Genomic DNA, 21,942 nt, shown 5'->3' with positions numbered 1-21,942 from the left:
CCAGCTTTTACCTTCTCCTTGTACACCCAGGCGGTTACCAGGCAACCATCCCGATCTGCGGTGGGCGGAGTCTTCAGAGCTGTAGAGGCGTATGCGGGGAAAAACTACATTTCCCACCATGCCTTGGGGGGGTATGAACCCTCCAGGTTTCCGTAGATCACATTTGCTCCTGTTATAGAGGGTTTGCTGGGAGTTCAATAGGGTCTGTGAGGGTCTCACACGGGCAGCAGTGTCTGGGAACGGGTTTGAGGCCTAAACTTACCGCCCCTGGCTTTGTCTGGGGTTACAGATGGCTGACAGCATGGGATGTGCATTGACACAAGTAAGCCACCGCTGATATTATTATTATACGGCTGCGCTTATAGTGACAGCGAGTCATGTTGCGTCAAAACAAATGCATTGAATCAGTCGCGTGCGCTTATAGTAGGGACGGCTTCGTCGCGATCGCTGGAAGTCCAATTCAATTTGATTTTTTCTAGTGACCGTGGCGTCGGCCTAAGGGTCATCTGAATGCGAAATCAGGCAGGTGGAGGAGAGCATAATGGGATCTTACCCCCTGTTGCTACCCGGGAGGTAGGTATTCTCTGTAAACGACATCGCTTCATCTTCTACAAGGTAGGGAGCGATGCGTTTTTATAGGGGCCAGCGGCAGGATGTTCAATACGTCCTCTAGTGTTTCCGCGCTTCATAATTGTTGCCCTGCCATTTGGGTTCTTGGCTAATTATCCAGTTCGGTCACCACAGGAACCAACACTAACCATTTTTCATCCGGGCTTGTGACCGGCATTGGCTGGGTTACCCGGGAGCACGCGAAGGGAGGGTTACACAGAATAACAGGGACTTATACGGTGACGATGAATCTATGAGGCCAGTATGGGAGAGGCTTCCAGGGAACTTAATGTTTCAATAATGTTAATAATAGCGAGCGCTGCATTTAGAGTTCCTGCGCAGAAGGGTTTACAATCTAGTGGCTGATGATCAGGGGGATAAAGCTGCTTGACCAAGGTCACAAGGAGCAGACACCGGGGTTTAAAATGCAGTGTTTTTAACACAAAGCCACTCGTCACTAATGTTTGTGTCATTTTACATTCGTCTCTGGCACACGCAGAGACTGTGTCGGCTGTCCTGGTGGCCAACTCCAGTCCTCAACAGGCCAGGTTTTCAGGATATCCCAGCCACCTGTGCTGAACAGGGATATCCTGGAAACCTGACCTGTTGGTAACTTTTGAGGGCTGGAGTTTGCTACCCCTGTGCTAGACCCAGTCACCTGTTTTCTTTCCCCTTTTTTTTGAACCAGATACTGAATATTATTCCATGTAAAGTGTTCTTTCTCCCTTGCAGGATGAAGGTGCCGGCAGATGACGCTGAACTGCTCAAGAAAAGGCCCTGCTGTTACTCGTAGGAGATGGAAGACACCTTCCCAGCCTTGCGGCAGTTGCACAGGAAATTGCTGCAAGCTGTGGCCTTACACCCGGATGCCCAGAAATGTGCCTCGCTCTTAACCCCTCACATTCCAGACGCGGCATTAGCTAGCCAAGGTAATCTACTAATACACCGCCTTAAGGGGGGAGCGTGGCCAGTGTCTTGCCACGTTTCAGCCACCAACTCGTGCATACCTTTTTTGTTTCAGCTGGGTTTGTGTGACATTTGTATAAATCCTAAATACATTTGGGTGTGGGTCTGAAGATGAGCCCCTAACGCGCGTCGCTTTTGGCCTTCTGATCTTCTCCTCTTTTGCAGACCACAACTACAGTAAGGAAATCATAGATCTGGCCATACAAATGAACCCTAAATTACAAAGGGGGGGTTATGCATCAAAGTCCCACCCCTGCAAAACCAGAGCAAAAATAATCCTATTGGACCTCCTTCTTGGATAACTCGGGGAAGATGTTTTATCCTTTAGTTTTGTAGAGTGACACACAACCTTTGTATAGAGATTCTATTGGCTTTGCCTGAACTCGCTAAGTATAGTAACACAGGAGGCGGAGGGAGGAGCGGGTGTGATACCTTTTTTATTGGACCAACAAGTAGTCGATCTGTTACAAGCTTTCCCACCTCTCGGGGTCCTTCATCGGGTAACCCCGACCCTGAGAGGTTTCCGAAGCTAGTAACAGATCAACTACTTGTTGGTCCAGCTACAGCAAAGAAGGTAGAAGCACCGCGTAGCCATTGGAATTAGGATCACCAAAATTGGGTATAAAAATGTCTTATAGTCTAGACATGGCTAAAAAGGAGACCCCAGAGGCACTCCTACGCGTTTCGCATCCCACTGGGGCTTTATCAAGGAGTCTTGTTGGTCCAATAAAAGGAAGCATACCCCCTCCTCCCTCTCCCTCCTTTGTTACTACATGGAAGAAAGGACCAGCACGGCCCCTCACCCTTCTTTGCTTCCTCAAGCTTCGTGCCTAGTGATCGCGCGCGACGGTGTGCGCGGCGCAAACAAGAGACGGCCTTCTCTGGGGACGGCCGCAGTCACTGCCTGCAGAAAGCGCGATGCGCGACCACCTTTGCCAAAAGACAAGATTTTGGGCGCGATGGCCATGGTGGCGGTTCAGGCAATGAGGGTGAACCAGCCGTGGGATGTCATGGCGCTTTGACGCGCGCACGCAGTGCCTGGGGCCGTGGCCTAAGGATAGGAACTATAACTGGAGATGCAGCTGCGCGAAGCGAGGCGTTTACTCTCTGTTCCCATTTGCACTGCCTGGCTTCTCTGGCTGCGTAGGTGTTAATGCGCCTTCAGTGTACCTTGCTGCTGATTGCTGTACTGAGGAGCACATGGCTGCCACATCTGCCTTTCAGGTGCTGTGGAGAATGTGTCCTCCACATGGTCCCCGCGGGAGGTGACCGTGCTCCAGCTGTCGCTCATCCAGATGCTGATCGCCAAGGCAGAGAGCCCGAGGACGGAGCCCAGCGCGAGATGTCAGTATACTCAGGTCGCGCGACTTCTGCAGCAGGCGGGTGTGGAAGTTACAATAGTAAGAGCTGATGTAGTTACACAGAACTGTGATCGTACAGGGAAAGGGGTAATCCATGCGGGTATTCTCCCCGTCTACACGTGGCGAATGGGCTCAGACTCCCAAAACAATGCGCTATCTGTATCCTTCTGTATAATTATCAGGATGCTGAAGTCATTTTAGTTGCTCTCGGATGACGGGCCAAGCTGAAATGCAATCCTCAAAACTACATTTCGTACAGAAATAAATCTAAAAGCCGGGGACTCACAAAATAGCACTTTATTAGAAGATTAAAAACCTACAGCTCTGATGAAGGTCCGGTTATGGACCGAAACGTTGGCACTATTTATTTTTTAAGCTTGTTATAATAAAGTACTATTTTTTGAGTGCCCGGCTTACAGATATACTTTTGTGAATGTGCTATCTATTATGGAGAGACCCTCGATGTGATCTCTGGAGGCTATATATGTGCTAGTGAGTACTGAGACCCTCGGTGATCGCTGGAGGCTATATATGTGCTAGTGAGTACTGAGACCCTCGGTGATCGCTGGAGGCTATATATGTGCTAGTGAGTACTGAGACCCTCGGTGATCGCTGGAGGCTATATATGTGCTAGTGAGTACTGAGACCCTCGGTGTGATCGCTGGATGCTATATATGTGCTAGTGAGTACTGAGAACCTCGGTGATCGCTGGAGGCTATATATGTGCTAGTGAGTACTGAGACCCTCGGTGATCGCTGGAGGCTATATATGTGCTAGTGAGTATTGAGACCCTCGGTGATCGCTGGAGGCTATATGTGCTAGTGAGTACTGAGACCCTCGGTGTGATCACTGGAGGCTATATATGTGCTAGTGAGTACTGAGATCCTCGGTGTGATCGCTGGATGCTATATATGTGCTAGTGAGTACTGAGACCCTTGGTGTGATCGCTGGAGGCTATATATGTGCTAGTGAGTACTGAGACCCTCGGTGATCGCTGGAGGCTATATATGTGCTAGTGAGTACTGAGACCCTCGGTGATCGCTGGAGGCTATATATGTGCTAGTGAGTACTGAGACCCTCGGTGTGATCGCTGGATGCTATATATGTGCTAGTGAGTACTGAGACCCTCGGTGATCGCTGGAGGCTATATATGTGCTAGTGAGTACTGAGACCCTCGGTGATCGCTGGAGGCTATATATGTGCTAGTGAGTACTGAGACCCTCGGTGTGATCGCTGGATGCTATATATGTGCTAGTCAGTACTGAGACCCTCGGTGTGATCGCTGGAGGCTATATATGTGCTAGTCAGTACTGAGACCCTCGGTGTGATCGCTGGAGGCTATATATGTGCTAGTCAGTACTGAGACCCTCGGTGTGATCGCTGGATGCTATATATGTGCTAGTGAGTACTGAGACCCTCGGTGATCGCTGGAGGCTATATATATGCTAGTGAGTACTGAGACCCTCGGTGATCGCTGGATGCTATATATGTGCTAGTGAGTACTGAGACCCTCGGTGATCGCTGGAGGCTGTATATGTGCTAGTGAGTACTGAGACCCTCGGTGATCGCTGGATGCTATATATGTGCTCGTGAGTACTGAGACCCTCGGTGATCGCTGGAGGCTATATGTGCTAGTGAGTACTGAGACCCTTGGTGTGATCGCTGGAGGCTATATATGTGCTAGTCAGTACTGAGACCCTTGGTGTGATCGCTGGAGGCTATATATGTGCTAGTCAGTACTGAGACCCTCGGTGTGATCGCTGGATGCTATATATGTGCTAGTGAGTACTGAGACCCTCGGTGTGATCGCTGGATGCTATATATGTGCTAGTGAGTACTGAGACCCTCGGTGATCGCTGGAGGCTATATATATGCTAGTGAGTACTGAGACCCTCGGTGGGATTGCTGGAGGCTATATATGTGCTAGTGAGTACTGAGACCCTCGGTGATCGCTGGATGCTATATATGTGCTAGTGAGTACTGAGACCCTCGGTGTGATCGCTGGAGGCTATATATGTGCTAGTGAGTACTGAGACCCTCGGTGTGATCGCTGGAGGCTATATATGTGCTAGTGAGTACTGAGACCCTCGGTGTGATCGCTGGAGGCTATATATGTGCTAGTGAGTACTGAGACCCTCGGTGTGATCGCTGGAGGCTATATATGTGCTAGTGAGTACTGAGACCCTCGGTGTGATCGCTGGATGCTATATATGTGCTAGTGAGTACTGAGACCCTCGGTGATCGCTGGATGCTATATATGTGCTAGTGAATACTGAGACCCTCGGTGATCGCTGGAGGCTATATATGTGCTAGTGAGTACTGAGACCCTCGGTGATCGCTGGATGCTATATATGTGCTAGTGAGTACTGAGACCCTCGGTGATCGCTGGAGGCTATATATGTGCTAGTGAGTACTGAGAACCTCGGTGATCGCTGGAGGCTATATATGTGCTAGTGAGTACTGAGACCCTCGGTGTGATCGCTGGATGCTATATATGTGCTAGTGAGTACTGAGACCCTCGGTGATCGCTGGAGGCTATATATGTGCTAGTGAGTATTGAGACCCTCGGTGATCGCTGGAGGCTATATGTGCTAGTGAGTACTGAGACCCTCGGTGTGATCGCTGGAGGCTATATATGTGCTAGTGAGTACTGAGATCCTCGGTGTGATCGCTGGATGCTATATATGTGCTAGTGAGTACTGAGACCCTTGGTGTGATCGCTGGAGGCTATATATGTGCTAGTGAGTACTGAGACCCTCGGTGTGATCGCTGGATGCTATATATGTGCTAGTGAGTACTGAGACCCTCGGTGATCGCTGGATGCTATATATGTGCTAGTGAGTACTGAGACCCTCGGTGATCGCTGGAGGCTATATATGTGCTAGTGAGTACTGAGACCCTCGGTGATCGCTGGATGCTATATATGTGCTAGTGAGTACTGAGACCCTCGGTGATCGCTGGAGGCTATATATGTGCTAGTCAGTACTGAGACCCTCGGTGATCGCTGGAGGCTATATATGTGCTAGTGAGTACTGAGACCCTCGGTGTGATCGCTGGATGCTATATATGTGCTAGTGAGTACTGAGAACCTCAGTGTGATCGCTGGAGGCTATATATGTGCTAGTGAGTACTGAGACCCTCGGTGATCGCTGGATGCTATATATGTGCTAGTGAGTACTGAGACCCTCGGTGATCGCTGGATGCTATATATGTGCTAGTGAGTACTGAGACCCTCGGTGTGATCACTAGAGGCTATATATGTGCTAGTGAGTACTGAGACCCTCGGTGATCGCTGGATGCTATATATATGCTAGTGAGTACTGAGACCCTCGGTGATCGCTGGATGCTATATATGTGCTAGTGAGTACTGAGACCCTCGGTGTGATCGCTGGATGCTATATATGTGCTAGTGAGTACTGAGACCCTCGGTGATCGCTGGATGCTATATATGTGCTAGTGAGTACTGAAACCCTCGGTGTGATCGCTGGAGGCTATATATGTGCTAGTCAGTACTGAGACCCTCGGTGATCGCTGGAGGCTATATATCTTTGCTAATGAGTACTGAGACCCTCGGTGTGATCGCTGGAGGCTATATATGTGCTAGTGAGTACTGAGACCCTCGGTGTGATCGCTGGATGCTATATATGTGCTAGTGAGTACTGAGACCCTCGGTGATCGCTGGAGGCTATATATGTGCTAGTGAGTACTGAGACCCTCGGTGATCGCTGGATGCTATATATGTGCTAGTGAGTACTGAGACCCTCGGTGATCGCTGGATGCTATATATGTGCTAGTGAGTACTGAGACCCTCGGTGTGATCGCTGGAGGCTATATATGTGCTAGTGAGTACTGAGACCCTCGGTGTGATCACTAGAGGCTATATATGTGCTAGTGAGTACTGAGACCCTCGGTGTGATCACTGGAGGCTATATATGTGCTAGTGAGTACTGAGACCCTCGGTGTGATCTCTGGAGGCTATATATGTGCTAGTGAGTACTGAGACCCTCGGTGTGATCGCTGGATGCTATATATGTGCTAGTGAGTACTGAGACCCTCGGTGATCGCTGGATGCTATATATGTGCTAGTGAGTACTGAGACCCTCGGTGATCGCTGGAGGCTATATATGTGCTAGTGAGTACTGAGACCCTCGGTGATCGCTGGAGGCTATATATGTGCTAGTGAGTACTGAGACCCTCGGTGTGATCGCTGGAGGCTATATATGTGCTAGTGAGTACTGAGACCCTCGGTGATCGCTGGAGGCTATATATGTGCTAGTGAGTACTGAGACCCTCGGTGTGATCGCTGGAGGCTATATATGTGCTAGTGAGTACTGAGACCCTCGGTGATCGCTGGAGGCTATATATGTGCTAGTGAGTACTGAGACCCTCGGTGATCGCTGGAGGCTATATATGTGCTAGTGAGTACTGAGACCCTCGGTGTGATCGCTGGAGGCTATATATGTGCTAGTGAGTACTGAGACCCTCGGTGTGATCGCTGGAGGCTATATATGTGCTAGTGAGTACTGAGACCCTCGGTGTGATCGCTGGAGGCTATATATGTGCTAGTGAGTACTGAGACCCTCGGTGATCGCTGGAGGCTATATATGTGCTAGTGAGTACTGAGACCCTCGGTGATCGCTGGATGCTATATATGTGCTAGTGAGTACTGAGACCCTCGGTGATCGCTGGAGGCTATATATGTGCTAGTGAGTACTGAGACCCTCGGTGATCGCTGGAGGCTATATATGTGCTAGTGAGTACTGAGACCCTCGGTGTGATCACTAGAGGCTATATATGTGCTAGTGAGTACTGAGACCCTCGGTGTGATCGCTGGAGGCTATATATGTGCTAGTGAGTACTGAGACCCTCGGTGATCGCTGGATGATATATATATGCTAGTGAGTACTGAGACCCTCGGTGATCGCTGGATGCTATATATGTGCTAGTGAGTACTGAGACCCTCGGTGATCGCTGGAGGCTATATATGTGCTAGTGAGTACTGACTGAGACCCTCGGTGATCGCTGGATGCTATATATGTGCTAGTGAGTACTGACTGAGACCCTCGGTGATCGCTGGATGCTATATATGTGCTAGTGAGTACTGAGACCCTCGGTGATCGCTGGAGGCTATATATGTGCTAGTGAGTACTGACTGAGACCCTCGGTGATCGCTGGATGCTATATATGTGCTAGTGAGTACTGAGACCCTCGGTGATCACTGGAGGCTATATATGTGCTAGTCAGTACTGAGACCCTCGGTGATCGCTGGAGGCTATATATGTGCTAGTGAGTACTGAGACCCTCGGTGATCGCTGGATGCTATATATGTGCTAGTGAGTACTGAGACCCTCGGTGATCGCTGGAGGCTATATATGTGCTAGTGAGTACTGACTGAGACCCTCGGTGATCGCTGGATGCTATATATGTGCTAGTGAGTACTGAGACCCTCGGTGATCACTGGAGGCTATATATGTGCTAGTCAGTACTGAGACCCTCGGTGTGATCGCTGGAGGCTATATATGTGCTAGTGAGTTCTGAGACCCTCGGTGATCTCTGGAGGCTATATATGTGCTAGTGAGTACTGAGACCCTCGGTGTGATCGCTGGATGCTATATATGTGCTCGTGAGTACTGAGACCCTCGGTGATCGCTGGATGCTATATATGTGCTAGTGAGTACTGAGACCCTCGGTGTGATCGCTGGAGGCTATATATGTGCTAGTGAGTACTGAGACCCTCGGTGATAGCTGGAGGCTATATATGTGCTAGTGAGTACTGAGACCCTCGGTGATCGCTGGAGGCTATATGTGCTAGTGAGTACTGAGACCCTCGGTGTGATCGCTGGAGGCTATATATGTGCTAGTGAGTACTGAGACCCTCGGTGATCGCTGGAGGCTATATATGTGCTAGTGAGTACTGAGACCCTCGGTGTGATCGCTGGAGGCTATATGTGCTAGTGAGTACTGAGACCCTCGGTGTGATCACAGGAGGCTATATATGTGCTAGTGAGTACTGAGACCCTCGGTGATCGCTGGAGGCTATATATGTGCTAGTGAGTACTGAGACCCTCGGTGATAGCTGGAGGCTATATATGTGCTAGTGAGTACTGAGACCCTCGGTGTGATCGCTGGAGGCTATATATGTGCTAGTGAGTACTGAGACCCTCGGTGTGATCGCTGGAGGCTATATATGTGCTAGTGAGTACTGAGACCCTCGGTGTGATCGCTGGAGGCTATATATGTGCTAGTGAGTACTGAGACCCTCGGTGATCGCTGGATGCTATATATGTGCTAGTGAGTACTGAGACCCTCGGTGATCGCTGGAGGCTATATGTGCTAGTGAGTACTGAGACCCTCGGTGATCGCTGGAGGCTATATATGTGCTAGTGAGTACTGAGACCCTCGGTGATCGCTGGATGCTATATATGTGCTAGTGAGTACTGAGACCCTCAGTGTGATCGCTGGATGCTATATATGTGCTAGTGAGTACTGAGACCCTCGGTGTGATCGCTGGAGGCTATATATGTGCTAGTGAGTACTGAGACCCTCGATGTGATCGCTGGATGCTATATATGTGCTAGTGAGTACTGAGACCCTCGGGGATCGCTGGAGGCTATATATGTGCTAGTGAGTACTGAGACCCTCGGTGATAGCTGGAGGCTATATATGTGCTAGTGAGTACTGAGACCCTCGGTGATCGCTGGAGGCTATATATGTGCTAGTGAGTACTGAGACCCTCGGTGATCGCTGGAGGCTATATATGTGCTAGTGAGTACTGAGACCCTCGGTGATCGCTGGAGGCTATATATGTGCTAGTGAGTACTGAGACCCTCGGTGTGATCGCTGGAGGCTATATATGTGCTAGTGAGTACTGAGACCCTCGGTGTGATCGCTGGAGGCTATATATGTGCTAGTGAGTACTGAGACCCTCGGTGTGATCGCTGGAGGCTATATATGTGCTAGTGAGTACTGAGACCCTCGGTGTGATCGCTGGATGCTATATATGTGCTAGTCAGTACTGAGACCCTCGGTGATCGCTGGAGGCTATATATGTGCTAGTGAGTACTGAGACCCTCGGTGATCGCTGGATGCTATATATGTGCTAGTGAGTACTGAGACCCTCGGTGATCGCTGGAGGCTATATATGTGCTAGTGAGTACTGAGACCCTCGGTGATCGCTGGATGCTATATATGTGCTAGTGAGTACTGAGACCCTCAGTGTGATCGCTGGATGCTATATATGTGCTAGTGAGTACTGAGACCCTCGGTGTGATCGCTGGATGCTATATATGTGCTAGTGAGTACTGAGACCCTCGGTGATCGCTGGATGCTATATATGTGCTAGTGAGTACTGAGACCCTCGGTGATCGCTGGAGGCTATATATGTGCTAGTGAGTACTGAGACCCTCGGTGTGATCACTAGAGGCTATATATGTGCTAGTGAGTACTGAGACCCTCGGTGTGATCGCTGGAGGCTATATATGTGCTAGTGAGTACTGAGACCCTCGGTGTGATCACTAGAGGCTATATATGTGCTAGTGAGTACTGAGACCCTCGGTGATCGCTGGAGGCTATATATGTGCTAGTCAGTACTGAGACCCTCGGTGTGATCGCTGGAGGCTATATATGTGCTAGTGAGTACTGAGACCCTCGGTGTGATCACTAGAGGCTATATATGTGCTAGTGAGTACTGAGACCCTCGGTGATCGCTGGAGGCTATATATGTGCTAGTCAGTACTGAGACCCTCGGTGTGATCGCTGGAGGCTATATATGTGCTAGTGAGTACTGAGACCCTCGGTGTGATCGCTGGAGGCTATATATGTGCTAGTGAGTACTGAGACCCTCGGTGTGATCGCTGGAGGCTATATATGTGCTAGTGAGTACTGAGACCCTCGGTGATCGCTGGAGGCTATATATGTGCTAGTGAGTAATGAGACCCTCGGTGATCACTGGAGGCTATATATGTGCTAGTGAGTACTGAGACCCTCGGTGTGATCGCTGGAGGCTAAATATGTGCTAGTGAGTACTGAGACCCTCGGTGTGATCGCTGGAGGCTATATATGTGCTAGTGAGTACTGAGACCCTCGGTGATCGCTGGAGGCTATATATGTGCTAGTGAGTACTGAGACCCTCGGTGTGATCGCTGGAGGCTATATATGTGCTAGTGAGTACTGAGACCCTCGGTGTGATCGCTGGATGCTATATATGTGCTAGTGAGTACTGAGACCCTCGGTGATCGCTGGAGGCTATATATGTGCTAGTGAGTACTGAGACCCTCGGTGATCGCTGGATGCTATATATGTGCTAGTGAGTACTGAGACCCTCGGTGATCGCTGGATGCTATATATGTGCTAGTGAGTACTGAGACCCTCGGTGATCGCTGGATGCTATATATGTGCTAGTGAGTACTGAGACCCTCGGTGTGATGGATGCTATATATGTGCTAGTGAGTACTGAGACCCTCGGTGTGATGGATGCTATATATGTGCTAGTGAGTACTGAGACCCTCGGTGTGATCGCTGGAGGCTATATATGTGCTAGTGAGTACTGAGACCCTCGGTGTGATGGATGCTATATATGTGCTAGTGAGTACTGAGACCCTCGGTGTGATGGAGACCCCATATGTTCACTTGTGTTTTTTCTTCAATACACTGGTATACATTGTTGTATAAGAAGTTACGATTGTGCCTGAGCAAGCACTCCCAAACACACGTCCTTTTCCACACTCGCGTTAGAATAAAAGGCATTGTAATCTCGTTATTTTGGCCACTCCGCCTGTTTGAAGCGATTCACTGATTTTAAAGCAGATAAATACAGCCGAAGTTTAGCAGTGATGTTTGTGTTTTATATTTAGATTTCTGCACCTCCAGGTAATACGGAGAGTCCCTGTAGCCCAGGGGGGCCACTCCAGTCCTCAAGGGCCACCAACAGGTCAGGTTTTCAGGATAGCCCTGCTTCAGCACAGGTGGCTCAGTGAAAGACAGCCTCTGATTGAGCCACCTGTGCTGAAGCAGGGATATCCTGAAAGCCGGACCTGTTGGTGAGGACCGGAGTGCCCCTCCCCCCCCCCTCACCCCTGGTGTAAGCCGCGGGCACTGATGCAGGTCACAGCGGAGTGTTCCTTCTTGTAACATTGTATCTTGACTTGCGGTGTAGATTTTGCTCTGTCGCGCTCCTGACAAGGTGCTGTCCCACGTCGCCGCTAAGTGCCTGTCCTGTTTGGTGCTATTTCAGCTACGGTGTGAGGTGAGTGCGGCCGAGGTCCTGTGACATCGGGGAGGTGACCCGTCGGCTTCTCAGGGCTGCAGCAAACTGACAAAGTAACATCTCGGAGAGGCGATATTAGGAGGTGATGCGCCTGCTGCAGACGTTCAGTGTGACATCCTGCTGCTCCTGTGACACGGACTAATGACCCCATGGCATGATTAGTACCACTGTGTGTGTGTGTGTGTGTGTGTGTGTGTGTGTGTGTGTGTCTCAGACAGGTCTGCACCCCTGCCTCTCACCATTATCACCCAGCATACAGTGTTACCACTGCAGCAAGGGATTCTGGGAAATGACATGCAAATGAGCACACACCGTGTCACCTTTTGTCTGAAAAACCATTGTTACATGGAGCCCATATAAGCCAATGCTCGCTGTTAACAGCTTTAAAGCACAGCATGGGAATCAGATGCAAAGCCAGAGAAACCACTCACAGACATGTTTCAACCTTAATGGGTCTCACACACACACTCCCAGTCCTACACACACACACACACACACACACACACACACACACACACACACTCTCCAAGTCCTCCACACACACACACACACTCTCCAAGTCCTCGTCACACACACACACACACATTCACTCCCAATCCTCGTCTCACACACACTCCCAGTCCCTTACACACACACACAAACACTCGCAGTCCCTGTCACACACACTCCCAGTCCTCGTCTCTCACACACACACACACACACACACTCCCAGTCCTCGTCACACACACACACTCCCAGTCCTCGTCTCACACGCGCACACACTCCCAGTCCTCGTCTCACACGCGCACACACACACACACACACTCCCAGTCCTCGTCACACACACACACACTCCCAGTCCTCGTCACACACACACACTCCCAGTCCTCGTCTCACACGCGCACACACTCCCAGTCCTCGTCTCACACGCGCACACACACACACACACACACTCCCAGTCCTCGTCACACACACACACTCCCAGTCCCCGTCTCACACACACACACTCCCAGTCCTCGTCTCACACACACACACACACACACACACACACACTCCCAGTCCTCGTCACACGCACACGCACACGCCTTCACTGCAGCCCATCAGAATGAAGGGGACACTGTGTATGTAGCGTGTGCGTTTCCTGCGTTGGAGGCTGCGACCTGACCTGCCGGGTTTCTCATTCCCTAGAATGAAGTGAATATTCCGTGGCTCGAGTTTTGCCGGAAGACGTTACGTGAATCCCCGGGGGGCGGTGGCGCCCTGATCCCATGTGTCACGTCTCTGATCGCGGTGTGTAAAGGGATCCTGAGGGATGAGGACGCCCAACGAGCGGGTAAGAGACTTTTCTTTCCCCCTCTTATTCCTCTCTCAACCTAGGGTTGGTACCAACAGGTCAGGTATTCAGGATATCCCTGCTTCAGCACAGGTGGCTCAATCAGTCTTTGACTGAGCCACTGATTGAGTCACCTGTGCTGAAGCAGGGATATCCTGGAGTTGGCACCCCTGGTGTACACTGTACGTACAGCGCTGTACACTGCATTTTACTAAGCCTTTATCCTTAGAGTTTCCAAACTCTAATTTGTGGTGAATATTCAGTGAGCGGACACTGGAGTTGGAACCACGTGAGGGATCCACGTCGTGTCCAGTCTCCGATGGTGACGGGCACCTGTATGTGTTTCAGACACGCTGCTGAAGCTCCTCGGACCTTTGGATCCTGTGTTTGAAGGATTGTGCGGTTCTGTCCATCTCTCTGCGACGCCCAGCCCCGATCCAGAGTCCAGCAGCCACGTCTCGTGTCTCCTGGATCTGTGGGAGGTCCTGGCCGCCCTACGGATGAAGCTGCGTGGCTGCCAGCGTGGGGTCTCCCTGACTCTTCCCTTGGCGCTGGTCTCTTCTCACGTTCATTACTTCGTGAAGAAGCAGTTCATACAGCTGCTAAAGAAATGTCTTCTGCGTAAATGCGGGGAGGATTTCCTGCGCTCGCCGCCGGCGCCGCGATCACCGCTGTGGGACCCCCTGCTGGAGCAGGACATGGCCGCACTGGCCGGGTCACTACTGAGCGCTGTGGATCAGGGGTGGCTGCTACAAGTGCCTGTAAGTGACAAAATCTGCGGCTTCGGGGGCGCCAACGACACGTCCGAGTCCGGCGCGGACCAGGTGATTCTGGGAGCCGCGAGTCTCTCGCTGCTCAGAGCTCTGGAAACCCGGGTGCTCGCCGCGACCCCGAGCAAAGCAACAGGTAACTCCATACCACTGTGTATAATCGGTGAGTGGGCAGTACAAGGGGCGGGGAGTGGGCAGTGAGTGGGCAGTACAAGGGGCGGGGAGTGGGCAGTGAGTGGGCAGTACAAGGGGCGGGGAGTGGGCAGTGAGTGGGCAGTACAAGGGGCGGGGAGTGGGCAGTGAGTGGGCAGTACAAGGGGCGGGGAGTGGGCAGTACACGGAGTGGGGAGTGGGTGAGGGCAGTACACGGGGCGGGAAGTGGGCAGTGAGTGGGCAGTACACGGAGTGGTGAGTGGGTGAGGGCAGTACACGGGGCGGGGAGTGGGCAGTACACGGGGCGGGGAGTGGGCAGTACACGGGGCGGGGAGTGGGCAGTGAGTGGGCAGTACACAGAGTGGTGATTGGGTGGGGGCAGTACCAGGGGCAGTGAGTTAGCTGGGGCGGTGAGTGGGCAGTACACGGAGTGGTGATTGGGTGGGGGCAGTGCTAGGGGCAGTGAGTTCGCTGGGGCGGTGAGTGGGCAGTGAGTGGGCAGTACACGGAGTGGTGATTGGGTGGGGGCAGTGAGTTCGCTGGGGCGGTGAGTGGACAGTACAAGGGGCAGTGAGTGGGCAGTACACGGAGTGGTGATTGGGTGGGGGCAGTGAGTTCGCTGGGGCGGTGAGTGGGCAGGGGCAGTACAAGGGTCGGTCCCATGTAAACAATTTATTAGGGTGATCTGATTTGGTAGGAAAATCCAGCCGCCCTAACGTAGTAATCTGCCCTCGCTGGGAGAGACGCCTTTTACTTTATCAGGTAAACTCTCTTTGCCGCTGTTCTACATTCTGGCGTTCTCTATTCCTGCGGAACATGTTGCGTCTCTTAGAGGTTAGACTGACCGCTGAAATCCGCAGTGTCGCAGCAGCCTGGGAATGGAACTCCTATAGTGTTCTTACCGGGCCCCCTGAGCGTGTCCCACATGTATAGTGTGAAATGATGACTTCCTGCAGCTCTAGCTTCTGCAGTGACCGGGGAAACCCCAGGGGCTCTTGGGAAATCCCAATTTTAACTTCCCAGACACGTGATATTTCAAACACTTCTTCTGTCTCCTGAACGGAACCTCATATGAAAAAATAAAAATAAAAACTACTTTGGAAAGAGAGCGAAGAAATCTCTATATTTAATATGGAATAAAAAAAAAGCGCGATCAGCGTTTTCGAAGCCGCGCCGATGCCGGGGAAATCATAAACCGGTAAAAACAAACGCGTCAAGAAAAGGAGGATTCTGAGAAAATGATCAGAAATAGATTCGCGCGACATGAATGATGAGTTTATTTCTGGGGGGTTTTGAGGGGGGGGGGTGCTACTGTTTTAATGACTTATTTTGATTTCTGGGAAGAATAACGTTTTGTTTTTGCGTAACGATTTGTAGAAACGATGGAAACATTACTGTTTTAAAAATATATATATTAATCCTAAGGCTGCGCTTATAGTGCCGGTGACAGCGATGTGACGTCGCGGCAAAACAAATGCATTGACGCAACGGATTGGTCACGATCGCTGGAAGTCCTCTCTATTTGATTTTCCAGCGACCGTCGCGTCGCTGGCACTATATGCGTAGCCTTAGGTTTGTGTGATTTTTTTTATTTCTTTTCAAGGCCCCAGAAACCCTCTGCTAACCTCCCTAACACCTTCAGTGGTAAAAGGGCAATCTGAGTGCACGCTCTCACCCCCACAAACACATTGACCGCTGAGCTCTTGGCAGCTGTCACCGTTTCGGTGCAGTGCTGCCGGATCGCCACCAGGAGGTGGTGTTTGCCGTCCATCGGACCAGAACCCCCCTGTTCCATCCACGCTGCACATTTTAATATTCACCTTATTTTTTATTTTTGTGCGACCTTTTTAACAAACCATTTTGGGCTCTTCTGGTTTTTGTTCCCTTGATGAAGGTGTCAGCCTCACATTTTTGTCGGGCTTTTAAATCGGCTGCTGCTTCTCGCAGAAATATTCTGAATTGTTACTCCTTTTTGTATTGCGTGCTCCGCACTTTGCAGCAGAAACACGTAGACAACTTTAAAATACAGGGAATTGGACATATTATGCATTCATCTAATGGGTTAAGGCCCATATTTAATACACGGTGCTTTTCCATAAGACATCTCTGGCACCTGAAAGCCCCTTTTCATATGTTTTCTGAATGCTTTGTATTTTTTTCCTTGGTTGGAGACACTGCACCTTTAGCACAGAAGACAGGAATGTTAGAGCGTCTCAGCCAAAAGTTAGACAAACACTTCTGTACAGAGCTGGTTCTGAGTGTCCTGTCCATATTAATAATGCAAACACTCCTGTACAGAGCTGGTTCTGAGTGTCCTGTCCATATTAATAATGCAAACACTCCTGTACAGAGCTGGTTCTGAGTGTCCTGTCCATATTAATAATGCAAACACTCCTGTACAGAGCTGGTTCTGAGTGTCCCGTCCATATTAATAATACAAACACTCCTGTACAGAGCTGGTTCTGAGTGTCCCGTCCATATTAATAATAATGCAAACACTCCTGTACAGAGCTGGTTCTGAGTGTCCCGTCCATATTAATAATACAAACACTCCAGTACAGAGCTGGTACTGAGTGTCCCGTCCATATTAATAATACAAACACTCCTGTACAGAGCTGGTTCTGAGTGTCCCGTCCATATTAATAATAATGCAAACACTCCTGTACAGAGCTGGTTCTGAGTGTCCTGTCCATATTAATAATGCAAACACTCCAGTACAGAGCTGGTTCTGAGTGTCCCGTCCATATTAATAATAATGCAAACACTCCTGTACAGAGCTGGTTCTGAGTGTCCCGTCCATATTATTAATAATACAAACACTCCAGTACAGAGCTGGTTCTGAGTGTCCCGTCCATATTATTAATAATACAAACACTCCAGTACAGAGCTGGTTCTGAGTGTCCCGTCCATATTAATAATAATGCAAGCACTCCATGTGTAAGTGACGCTGTTGTAGTGCTGAGCTGCTGGTCCCACGGGGGTATATGACCAGATAAGAAACCTCTTGTTTGTCCGCTCTCTGGAATGCTTTTCATGATCCGTTTCCCCCACAGATGTGACGACCTACCTGGGGCAGTTATTGGTTTTCCTGAAGCGCCCCCTTGGCTCTCGGGCACCGTACCATCCTTGTGAGTGGGTGTCTCTCATCTTCATAGAGCAGGATGACGACATGCTGGAAGTGGCCAAGTCTTTGCTGAAGATATACGCCCAGTGTCACAGGTGGGCGAACTCTGGGCTGCTACACCGCACCCTTCAAACCAGCCAGGAGGCCGCCATCTTTGGTTTGTGATGTCATTGGTGGTACTGGACGCATGAGGCTGCAGTGGCTTGAGGGTCACTGCTCATCCTGGCTTCCGCATCTTCTGTAGCAGCACAAACCGTTCATGTCCACCCTTTTATTTTTAATAGAGTAAGGAGATAGATTTGTGCTTTTTTTTTTTTTATCATAGTTACACAGTAGATGAGGTTGAAAAAAGACGAACGTCCATCAAGTTCAACCTATGCTAGATTTAGGCGACAGATACTTTATCCTATATCTATCCTTATTGATCCAGAGGAAGGCAAACAAAAAACCCCAGTGTCATCATTAGATGATATATCTCATAAGGGGAAAAATAAATTCCTTCCTGACTCCAAGAATTAGCAATCAGATTAATCCCTGGATCAACATCCTTCCCATGTATACTTATTTGGTATATCCCTGTATCTATTATCGATCTATTAACGCATTTCTATTCTAACTTGGGAGGCCGCTCTCACGCCAGCGCGTGTATCCTGGCTCCTGTATGCAAGCCTCTGATTCTCTTTGTACTGCATATAGAAAAAGGAAATAAGTTCTTCATTGCAATGCAATGCTCCTACTCCCCACATAGTAATGTTGCACATCTGCTAGTTCTAGGCAGTGTAATAAGGCACTCAGAAGCCTGGATACAATGTAATCAGTCTAACAAGATTTCCCAGAACCCCTCAGAACTCCCACTGTGTCTCTATATAGGCGTTCTGTGGCCTGTTATTACACTTTGCTGGCTCCAAGTAATATACATGTTTTGTTTTTAAGCCTGTGGCCGCCTCCTCCTGCCCCCGGGAGCCCTGGAGATGAGGCGGATATCTGGAGCGGCCCCTCACACCAAAACGGCTGCGACCCCCACTGCATCTTCCTGTTGCTGCTGTGCAATCTGGCGTTTGACGCCTCCGTCCTGCTGGACTTCCTCATCTCTTCCGAGACCTGCTTCCTGGAATACTTTGTCCGCTACCTCAAGCTGCTGAGAGAAGACTGGCCCCGGTTCTGCCTCACCTGCACCTTGTTCGACAAGTCGGCCTCGCAACGGGTAGCTACCTCTGCCGGTCTGTGCATGTCCGCCCCACAGGGACACGTAGGGTGTGAGACACGGGTGTCTGGAGACCACTCTTCGGGCCTGCCACATCCGCGCGCGTCTATATCTCCGGCTTGTAACCCGCCTGGCCCTGTGACAGGGGAGAATGCCAAGCACTTAGCACCTTGCCACCCCTCCAGCAGCTGTCACTGCGCCTCGCCCCTGGGTGCCCTTCAGCACCTCGCCGCTTACGACAGCTCTGAAGATTCCGACTCTGAAGGCGCAGAGGAGGAGCGCCCCGCGCCGCCCCCGGAGACCCCCGTCACCGCACAGTTACAGGGCGGTGACGGCACGGATAAAGAGGTGAGGTGTCCGAGGTTCGATACGAGGCCAGCGTGTGCAGAGACGGCTGATGCCGCGGCCTCGTTCCCGGGGGTGCGGAGGCAGTCGGCGAGGTGCCTGGAGCAGCTGCAGAAAGCCATTTGTAGGTTACAGAGAAGGAATCTTTTCCCGTATAACCCGTCGGCATTACTGCGCCTGCTATCGCGGGTGAAGACGCTGCACGGAGACGCGCACTGAGCTAACAAGACAGGATTCCCACCAGGTATTGGGGTTTACAATATGGAGGATGCACTTAGCCATGTAACATCTCCTTTGTCATGTAACTTTTGCTGCATGTTTTAACCCCTTTACTGCCAGAGTGGCTTGCATTGCGAAAGAAAAGCGTTGTTTGGATCAGTGATACATTATATCATGATGCATCTGTGATACGATATATATCGTGTTGGGATCTGTGATACGATATATATCGTGTTGGGATCTGTGATACGATATATATCGTGTTGGGATCTGTGATACAATATATATCGTGTTGGGATCTGTGATACAATATATATCGTGTTGGGATCTGTGACACGATATATATCGTGTTGGGGTCTGTGACAGAGTAGCATTTTCTTCTTCCTTGTTGCACTTTTACTCTTAAGTTTGATTATCAAGTTTGCTCAAAATCTTTTCCTAAGAGACCGGAATAACAGTTCCGAATAATAAACCTGCGGGATTCTCAGAGCAGGGATATTAAAGCCGCTTCCTCTCCCTTCTGATTTGAACATGATCTCGTGTCTATATTCTTATGTAAAAATGACATCATGTCTAGATATATTTAAAGGTGCAGTTCACCGAACTGAAGCGGGGCCCGTGAGGCCGTGTGACACGCGTGTAGGCATTTTGCTAATCGTGTGTGAAACTCAAATGGTCTTGTATGTAAATATTGCAGTCACAGCTTTAGGGTCGGTCTGATTTTGTCTCCCTGTCTTATCTCTTAATCATTTTAGACCAGGTGTGCTCAACTTCAGTCCTCAAACCTTACACCACCACCCTCCCCCCCCCCCAACAGGTCAGGTTTTCCCTGCTTCAGCACAGGTGGTTGACTCTGATGAAGCTGGGATATCTTGAAAACCTGACCTGTTGGGGAAGGGGGCTTTTGCGCAGCCCTGTTTTAGAATACACATTACAAAAGACCACCGAGGCTTCTCCAGTCTTTGAAATGATATCACGCACGCCTGTTTTCTGCAGATAAGCAGCAGTGGGAGGAGAGGAAAGAATGTGTTCTCCGGAATTCTGTTCTATACTGCGAATTCCTCAGCCGCCCCCCGTCCCGCTGCTTCAGGCCTGGCCCCACTCACATGTAATAATGTACAAGCAATCCGCTGGGCACAGGCGCTCAGCACTTTAAAACACAGTTTGTTTTATTTGTTTTAATATATGCCGCCTCTGATTACCTTTTATTGAAAACTAATTACCTAAGCTGCCGATCGATTAGTTCTCCCGTGATTGATCAGCAAAGATCATGCTTGCCAGGGTTCACTAAATGGCTGACTTTCAGTATGAATCAATCCTTCAGGTCAGTGTAACTCAGCAGCTACCATGTATTCTTATGTTGCCAAGGTAACATCTATTGTTACAGTTTGCAGCTCAAACTGCTGGGAATATTGGCAACAAATCATCACAAACAGGAAACTGTTGCAAAGATCTTGCACTGCTGGGGAGGTGCGCTAAACCGGCTATAGAAATCAAAGGATGCTCAGTATAATAAAACTCATAAATGGCATTGAGTTGAATTTGAAAATGGCTGCCAAGTCTTGCCCCAAAATAAAGCTGCAACCGTTATCAGTTGTGACGTCCAGTTGGCCGTTCTACCAGTAACTTCACCAGTATCTCGGGAACCGGTTCCAAACCCGTATAAAAACAAAAAGGTTTAGTGAGCGGGGCTTGCTCCTTTTAATGCTTTTTTTTGTGTACCATTTGAACGCTTTTGCCGTAGCGATCTGCGTTGGGCTTATTGCAGCAAAATGGTTCAAACGTTCATATTTTAAGGTGTTTAAGATCTCTGCGAATTTGGTGAAAAGCACAATTCTTGGAATATACAGGTATATCCGACCTCTGCTCCCTGAGCTGTGATATGTTGTGTTAAAGCTGCGATATGTTGTGTTAAAGCTGCAGCCCAAGCAATATACTGTGTGTGTTTTTAATAAACCAGTTCTGTTCTGTGAGAAAATACTTGTAGCATTTTTTTTTTTAGGACATTATAATACATAAAAAAATGTAACTAGCATTTTTGTTTCTATAGCAACCATTTACAAAGTCACATCCCCTTCCTCTTCTTAGACAGGCTCTGGCACAACCCTTTTTGAGCCCCACCCTCTTTCTAGCAGTGCACCAATTGTATCTAGTGCTTGCCTGGTTACATGATCTTCCCCACAGAACTTTGCATCTTGGGTAATCTTCTGCAGCTCTAACAGTGATTTACAGAACCCTCGAGTCAAATCTCCAGCGATCAATCCCAGGAGAACGGATCGATCGGCAGCTGAGCTAATCACTTGTCAGTGTGCAGATTGTATTGATGCTCATATTGAATGGAAAAAATAAAATAGTTTTTTAAAACGACAGCTTGAACTGCATCTGTGCAGGGTGTGTATACACACGAGGGAGTGGGTTGCGTATACACCCGAGGGAGGGGGTTGCGTATACACCCGAGGGAGGGCGTTGTGTATACACCCGAGGGAGGGGGTTGCGTATACACCCGAGGGAGGGGGTTGCGTATACACCCGAGGGAGGGGGTTGCGTATACACCCGAGGGAGGGCGTTGTGTATACACCCGAGGGACGGGGTTGTGTATACACCTGAGGGAGGG

At 49.8% G+C, this 21,942-nt stretch overlaps 1 protein-coding gene across 3 annotated transcripts; it reads left to right on the top strand.

Annotated features, from left to right (window-relative positions):
• The first annotated feature begins 27 nt into the window (after positions 1-27).
• LINS1 (lines homolog 1) lies at positions 28-21,668 on the top strand. 3 transcript variants are annotated; one of them, XM_075575280.1, is made up of 9 exons: positions 28-322; positions 480-573; positions 1,342-1,538; positions 2,800-2,975; positions 12,091-12,180; positions 13,369-13,513; positions 13,862-14,419; positions 17,490-17,655; positions 18,494-21,668. In XM_075575280.1, the coding sequence occupies exons 3-9, from the start codon at positions 1,406-1,408 to the stop codon at positions 19,326-19,328; spliced, it is 2,103 nt and encodes a 700-aa protein (XP_075431395.1). In that variant the 5' UTR covers positions 28-322; positions 480-573; positions 1,342-1,405; the 3' UTR covers positions 19,329-21,668. The 3 variants fall into 3 exon arrangements, with proteins under 3 accessions (XP_075431395.1, XP_075431396.1, XP_075431397.1); XM_075575281.1 differs by lacking the exon at positions 480-573; XM_075575282.1 differs by lacking the exons at positions 28-322; positions 480-573; positions 1,342-1,538 and adding an exon at positions 1,637-1,752.
• The last annotated feature ends 274 nt before the right edge of the window (positions 21,669-21,942 follow it).

This window comes from Ascaphus truei, chromosome 18 (assembly GCF_040206685.1).
Source record: "Ascaphus truei isolate aAscTru1 chromosome 18, aAscTru1.hap1, whole genome shotgun sequence".
NCBI lineage: Eukaryota > Metazoa > Chordata > Amphibia > Anura > Ascaphidae > Ascaphus > Ascaphus truei.
The sequence above is the reverse complement of the archived record's forward strand: the minus strand, read 5'-3'. Positions and strand labels throughout refer to the sequence as shown.